The 7,385-nt window shown below is 52.6% G+C and overlaps 1 protein-coding gene across 2 annotated transcripts; it reads left to right on the forward strand.

Moving 5' to 3' along the window:
- The first annotated feature begins 1,638 nt into the window (after positions 1 to 1,638).
- CDKN2D (cyclin dependent kinase inhibitor 2D) lies at positions 1,639 to 4,756 on the forward strand. Of its 2 annotated transcripts, none has more exons than XM_053370754.1 (3): positions 1,639 to 1,768; positions 2,354 to 2,502; positions 3,502 to 4,756. In XM_053370754.1, exons 1-3 carry the CDS (start codon positions 1,654 to 1,656, stop codon positions 3,859 to 3,861), a joined length of 624 nt encoding a protein of 207 aa, XP_053226729.1. In that variant the 5' UTR covers positions 1,639 to 1,653; the 3' UTR covers positions 3,862 to 4,756. The 2 variants fall into 2 exon arrangements, with proteins under 2 accessions (XP_053226729.1, XP_053226730.1); XM_053370755.1 differs by having other exon boundaries at positions 1,720 to 2,105.
- Positions 4,757 to 7,385: the final 2,629 nt, after the last annotated feature.

The following is a 7,385-nucleotide window of genomic DNA, read 5'->3' on the forward strand; positions in this document are numbered from 1 at the left end:
CATAAAATAGAGGACACCTACCTTGATGGTAGTGCATGTGAAAGGAGATAGGGGTCTTAGTGGACCACAAGCTTAACGTGAGTCAACAGTGTGATGCAGCAGCAAAAAAGGCTCATGCTATTCCAGACTGAATCCACATTAGTGTCCAGTACAAGAGAAGTAATAGTACCACTCTAGGTTAAAGGTAAGGTAAATGACCCCTGGATGGTTGAGTCCAGTCAAAGGAAACTTTGGAGTGTGGTGCTCATCTCGCTTTCAGGCCAAGGGAGCCAGGATTTGTTCACAGACAGCTTTCCGGATCATGTGGCCAGCATGACTAAACCACTTCTGGCACAACAGAACACTGGGATGGAAACCAGAGCGCACGGAAATTCCATTTACCATCCTGCCACAGTAGTACCTATTTATCTACTTGCACTGGTGTGCTTTCGAGCTACTAGGTTGGCAGGAGCTGGGACAGAGCGACGGGAGCTCACTTGTTGCGGGGATTCGAACTGCCAACCCTCCGATCAGCAAGCCCCAGTCAGACTCCACCTGGAGTCCTGTCTCTAGTTCTGGGCACCACAATTTAAGGATGTTGACAACCTGGAACATGTGCAAACAGAGGTGCCCAGGTAAGCCCCACCCCACTTAATCAAAATATGTGGTGCACAAAAACCATTTGAATGACAATGCCCATATATTTGGGGGGTGGACCCCTCAAATATTTAATGGGGGGGGCTGAAGGGACCTTGGCCTTTAGAGGTTGGCTCCTGTGTGCTGATGAGGACGACTGATGAGATGATCCAGGGTCTGGAAACCAAGCCTTATGAGGTATGTACTGTTGAGAGAGTTGGGTATGTTTACCCTGGAAAATTGAGATTGAGGAGACATAATAGCCATCTTCAAATATCTTAAGGGCTGTCACATAGAAGATGGCGTTAGCTTGTTTTCTCCTATTCGGGAGGGTAGGATCCGAAACCCATGGCTTTAGTTGCAAGAGAGGAAATTCTAACTCTGGCATCCCCAACTTTGGCCCTCCAGATGTTTTGGGACTACAGTTCCCATCATTCCTAGCTAACAGGACCAGTGGTCAGGGATGATGGGAGTTGTAGTCCCAGAACATCTGGAGGGCCGAGGTGGGGGATGCCTGTTCTAACTAAATGTCAGGAAGGACTTTCTTACAGTAAGAACTGTTCGATGGACTCCAATGAGAGGTGGTGGACTCTCCTTTCCTTTTGGTTTAAGCAAAGGTCGAGTGGCCATCTGCCAGGGATTTATCTAGCTGAGATTCCAGCATTGCAGGGGTCCCTTGGGGTCCCGTCTAACTCTACAATTCTACGATCTAAGCGAGCATGTGCAGAGTGCAGGGCCTGGCGCGCAGCCCTGGCAGCCGCCGCCTCCCCGGCCTCCCTCCTCCCGCCCCGCTTCCCGGGGGTCGCGACCTCTGTCGCTCGCCTGGACCCGGCGAGGGCGCGATCGGAGCCTCGGAACCTCTTCCCGCCCGAACCGCGCGTTTGAATCGTGGAGGCCCGCCCAGCGTCCCGCCCCAGGGCGGCCAATCAGGAGGCGGCAGACGCCTTCCCCTGCCCGGAGCCGGCTTCCGATTGGCCGGCGGCAGAAAAGGGAAAGCTCGGCAAAGGTTACAATTGTATCCGAAGCCGAGAGCGCAGAATGAAACCGGGGCGGGGCGAAAGAAACAACAAGGCACGTGGGGGCGGAGCCGGAGGAGGAGGAGGGGCGGCGGCGGATTGCGGCTCCTGTCCGGGCCAGGCTAGGCTCCAGCTCGGTAGGTGGGGCGGGGCGGGGTGGGGTTAGCAGCCTGTGCCGGCTTCACCCTTTGCACCGACGGGGCAGCGCCCCCCCTCCCGGCTTCCCGCAGCAGCAGCAGCCGCGGCCCCGACTAGCCAGCCGAGCCCCCCGACGGCGCCGCCGCCCAGGGCTCGGCATTCCAGCGCCGCCTCGCCCTCGACGGCTGCCCTGCCGGCCTCGAGTTGCGCGAGCGAGAGGGCGATCCTGCGCCTGGAGGAGGAGGAGCGGACCGCGGCGGAGACTGCGAGCGGCAGGGTCGGCCGACCGGCCGGCTGCTGTCCGCCGGGACCGGGGTCCGTGCGGTGGGAGCAGAGGTAGGCTGCGGCGGCGGCGGGGAGTGGGGTGGGGTGGGGAAAGCCGCCGGGCGGCTGGTTGACAAGCGCCGAAGGGCGCGGGGTGCATCTGAGCTTACGCAGAGTGCTTCTCCCCCTCTTTCGCGCGGAGGTGCATCTGAGCAAATTGGATCCGCTGCGGGTCTTGTAGTCGCTGGGCGCAGGGCGGCCGGGCGACCTGCTGGCCCTTCTCACGCCCGGGGCCCTCCCGGTTCTCTTCCCCCGTCCAGGCGTCGTCGCGGGCATGCAGCCGGGGAGCGCCGGGGACCGGCTCAGCGGGGCTGCCGCCCGGGGAGACACCGGCGAAGTGCGGCGCCTCCTTTTCGAAGAGCTGGTGCAGCCGGACGCGCGCAACCGCTTTGGCAAGACCGCGCTACAGGTAGGCGAGGCAGACTCTGGTTTTGATCCTGGAGATGATTTGGGAGCCCGTCTTCCTTCTCTCTTCTCTTTGGAAATTTGCCCCAATCCTTGTCTGGAACTCACCTTTCCTTTGTCTCCCGGTGGCATCTTCCCCTTTGATTTTGGACCACAGCACCCATCTCTCTTCCCTTTTATCGCCTCCTCCATCTCATCTTTCTGCTAGTCTTGGGAATTTCCTCCAAAGCATAGATACCAACAACTGTTGTTCTGTCAACAAGAGGCAGGCATAGATTCCACAGGCTGCCCTCTTTCCTGCTGGGGCTCAGCTCAGCAGGGTCACTCGAGGGGCACAGAGCAACTGCTTGCAACCAACATGTGGGGGGAAAGATCCTGCCTTGGCTGAGTAATGGATTCCAGGTGGTGTCTGAGCTGAAGTCTTTAAAGTCGCCTCATCCTGTCCTTTCTTGGTTGCGTGACAATTGTCTCCATAGCAATTTCCACAATAGATTAAATCAAAATTCCAAAATCAAAGAAGCATGGAGTTTGTGCTGCTCTGGCCGCAATCCATAAATATGATTATTTCCGTCAGAATGTGCCTTGTCTGCCGATCAGAAAACAGCCTAGCTAACTTGACAGGGTTAAACCACAGAGCCTAGGACTTGCTGATCAGAAGGTCGGCGGTTCGAATCCCCGTGATGGGGTGAGCTTCCGTTGCTCGGTCCCTGCTCCTGCCAACCTAGCAGTTCGAAAGCACATCAAAGTGCAAGTGGATAAATAGGTACCGCTCCGGCGGGAAGGTAAACGGCGTTTCCGTGCACTTCTCTGGTTCGCCAGAAGCGGCTTAGTCATGCTGGCCACATGATCTGGAAGCTGTACGCTGGCACCCTTGGCCAATAAAGTGAGATGAGCCCCGCAACCCCAGAGTTGGTCATGACTGGACCTGATGGTCAGGGGTCCCTTTACATTTTAACTTGACAGTGGGCCCACCCCTCTCTGATTCCTTCACCTTCCCCCCTAGGTAATGATGTTCGGGAACGTTTTTGTGGCGCAGGAGCTGCTGAAGCAAGGGGCCAACCCTAACGTCCGCGACGAGTCGGGCACGGCGCCCGCTCACGACGCTGCCCGCACGGGCTTCCTCGACACCCTGAAAATCCTGGTGGAATATGGCGCGGATGTCAACGTCGCGGATGGTTCCGGCTCGCTGCCCCTCCACATTGCCGTTCGGGAAGGCCATGCGGACATGGTCCTCTTCCTGGCACCGCAGTCCAAGTTGCAGCACCGAGACTCTGATGGGCGGACGCCGCTGGAACTCGCGCAGCACCTGGGGCTTTCGCACATCCAGGGCATCCTTGAGCAGCTCCTCTCTGCCCCAGCTTAACCCGAGGAAGGGCCACCTTGCAAAGAGAGCTGGATTAGCACTGAGCCAACTCCTCTCTCTTGTGTCTTTAGGTCCCCTTCCCCAAAGACTCTCCCTTTCTTCCCAGGGCCCTGGAACAAAGGCAGCTTCACCTGCCCTACCTCAGAGTGTGTGTTTGATTCTATTTGCTGTTGTTGCTATTTATGTGTATTTTATGAGCTCTCTTATCCGCTTCTGAATTTCTCCTCTGGAGCCAGATGGCCCTTGTACCATCCTGCACTCAGCTTTGGCCAGCGTGCCTTAACTCTAACTACCATTTCCTGCTTCTTGTCTTGGGGAGGCCCTAGCCGCTGGTATACGCATCTCCTTGCAGTATTCAGGTGAGATGGGGAGGTTCTGATGCAAAGAGCATCCCTGAAGGCACTGCTAGGCTGGGGACCTTTGCTTCTCTCCCTTTCCCCACCCTGCAGTCTTCATGAGGAATACCAGCTTATTGGGAGAGCTCTGGGTGTGCTTTCTGAGAGCTATTCCTTCCTCGACGTTTGGCTCCTCTTCCCCTGCAGAGTCCAGAACTCCACAGCATCTAACTGCACAGGATTCTGTTCCCAAAGAGATCTTTATCCGCCCTGCAATTTCTCCCTAATTTCTGTATGGTCTTCTCTGGGGGGGCCTTGTGGTCCCTTAGCCATTAACAACTGTTTCCATCTCAGCCTTGTAGTAGTTCTCTTCTGTTATCTTTGACTAAAAAAATGTTTAAGCCTTGTTTTTGGCAGCTTGTTCCCTGTAATGAATTTGTGGATCTGAGCTGTGTATATAGTAGATTTTAAAAGGAGGGCAGATTTATTCTATTTATTGTGATTTGCAAGAGTTTGTTTTATGGGATGATTAATTTAATGATTAAAAAATATTAAATCCATTTGCGACTTAGTGACTTGTGATCCTAGGAAAACTTTTCCGGAGAGGAAGGCGTCAAGAAAGGCCTTCCCGTTGCTCTGTTTCCCTCAGAAAATGTGGATGCGAGTACAAGACTCTTGCTGAGCACCTGAACCCCAGAAAGCACATAGGGTAACATTGCTGGAACATTAGAACTCACCCTATGTAAGATTGTTGGGAACACTTATTAAGCTGCTTCCAGGATTATAATTCCTTGTAATGGGTTGCATTCCTGTGTTCATAGGGAAGTTGCTTTGCTCCTGAAAAATACTTAGTGACTATGGCTCCTGGCAGCAGGCAACAGAGGACCCTTCGTTTTTTCCTCTTCATATTCCCCCAAGAAAGCATTTATGGCATTATATCCTCTTTTCCCTCTTAACAACCCTGTTAGGAAATTAGGCTGAAAGTGAGCCCACCAAGGAAGCTTTTCAGCTAAGCAGAGATCTAGAGGGTGTGAACTGTCATGTAGCAATTGATCTTGCTGTCCCTTTTTTCCAACAGCGTAGTTAGCAAAAAAAAAATTGGGTCGAAACAAGCCAATGGAATGGGCCTGGCCTTGCCTTCTGCCCACTGCAGGCTGACTGGGCCCTGAAGGCTGTAAGAAATATAGGTGAGCTGCAACTTCTTGTTTTCCTTCTAGGAATGCTGGAAACACTTAACAGAAGGAAGGAGATGGAAGTGTGAGCTGGGATGGAGAGCCATTTGCAGCCACACCAAATTTAGAGCAATGGTTCTTAACCTTTTTGGGCTCATAGACCCTTTGGATATCTGATAAAAGCTGTGAACAACCCATTAACACATATACAAAATATTTTGCATGCACCTTTATGGCATTGGGGAAAGCTTTTGTTTTTGCACCTGGTTCACGGACCCTTTAAGACTCCTTATTACCTCTGGAGCAGAACCTCAGTGAACAAGTAATTTATGGTTTCGTCATCACTTCTGAAATTTGGCTATAATTTAAACAGCCCCTCTCTGCATAAGTGACAAATTCCATCATCTAGAGAAGCATGCTGACCATTGCAACCCTTTGAATGATCCCCTCCTGTTCACACATTGAGCTTTCCTGGTGCTGAAGAGGTTAGTTGAGACTAGTTTCTGATCTTGCTTTTCGGCTGATTCTCCCTTTGAATATGGAGACCGGACTGAGGCTGAAGACATTTATGTTGGGAAACAACTTTAAATCAGCCCCTAAGCACAGCAGCGTCTTCTACAGGAGGAAACTACAGGAGCAAAGTTGTTAGTGTTGAATTTACGGTGTGGCGAAGTGAAGAAAGGGAGGCTTTGGGTAAATCAGGCTGAGAGGTTCCATTAAAGCACCTTGATTCCTATGCTCTTCAGATAGAGTACAACTGGCCTAGAAGCTCCATTCTCTCTAGGTTAGCCTCTTGAGCAAGCCTGGAAGGGGCGAGCTATGCCTCAAGTACTACCCACCACACTGCTTACTTCTCTGATACGTATATTGGTTGCTGTGGTTCGTGGAAGCCCTTGAAGCAATTTCCTGCTTCTCTCTGATGTTTGGGTGGGAGGCAGAGGTTTCGCCCTTTCAATCTGCGGTGGAATTCTACGGAGATCATGTGTCCCAATTCTGCAGCAGTGCTGAGACACCAGAAATAGTACAGCGAGGGGCGGCTTTTGTGCCGGCGAAGGCAGACAGGCAGCAGCAAAAACAACCTGCTGGGTTGAACTTTATCGCCCAGAATAATGTCCCAGCTGCTGGGTGTGGCACCCAGCGATATAGGGAAGGAAGGAAGCCAAGTGTTTTGTAACACCAGTTGTCTGCCTTCTTGCCAAGCGGGGTGTGTGTGTGTGCGTGTGCGTGTACGTGCAACCCCAGACGGAGATAGCAGACGCTTTAAAAATGAAAGCACAAACAGCTGAGCCTGTTTTGCAACTTCACCAGGTTCGATTCTCTGCCAAGTACCCAGCATTTGCCAGGAAACCACTAACAGCTGAGAGTGGGGATTACCGGCAATGCATGAAAAACTACTGCTCCTTGTCTGTGAGCTGGGTGATGCCCTGCCCTTGGGAGGGCTTTGAAATTCCTGGGTTTTATATGTACCGTGGTGTTTCTCCTCTCTGCACTCCTCCCAGCAGTCAGTCCTCTTCCGGTCACTGCTATGGATCCAGTAGTGATGTATGGAAGTGAGAGCTGGACTATAAAGAAGGCTGATCGCCAAAGAATTGATGCTTTTGAATTCTGGTGCTGGAGGAGACTCTTGAGAGTCCCATGGACTACAAGAAGATCAAACCTAACCATTCTGAAGGAAATCAGCCTCAAGTGCTCCCTGGAAGGACAGATCCTGAAGCTGAGGCTCTAATACTTTGGCCACCTCATGAGAAGAGAAGACTCCCTGGAAAAGACCCTGATGTTGGGAAAGATGGAGGGCACAAGGAGAAGGGGACGATAGAGTACGAGATGGTTGGACAGTGTTCTCGAAGCTACCAGCATGAGTTTGACCAAACTGCGGGAGGCAGTGGAAGACAGGAGTGCCTGGCGTGCTCTGGTCCAGGGGGTCACGAAGAGTCAGACACGACTAAACAACTAAACAACAACAACAATGGATGCATGACCTGACTTGTGCGTCTCCAAGCACTGCAGTCATTGCAAT

Source organism: Podarcis raffonei, chromosome 17, assembly GCF_027172205.1.
Source record: "Podarcis raffonei isolate rPodRaf1 chromosome 17, rPodRaf1.pri, whole genome shotgun sequence".
NCBI lineage: Eukaryota > Metazoa > Chordata > Lepidosauria > Squamata > Lacertidae > Podarcis > Podarcis raffonei.

Coding starts and splice junctions, on each gene's coding strand:
- CDKN2D (XM_053370754.1), top strand. CDS start 1,654: ATGAAACCGGGGCGGGGCGAAAGAAACAACAAGGCACGTGGGGGCGGA. Junction 1,769..2,353: donor CCAGGCTAGGCTCCAGCTCG/GTAGGTGGGGCG, acceptor TCCCCCGTCCAG/GCGTCGTCGCGGGCATGCAG. Junction 2,503..3,501: donor TTGGCAAGACCGCGCTACAG/GTAGGCGAGGCA, acceptor CTTCCCCCCTAG/GTAATGATGTTCGGGAACGT.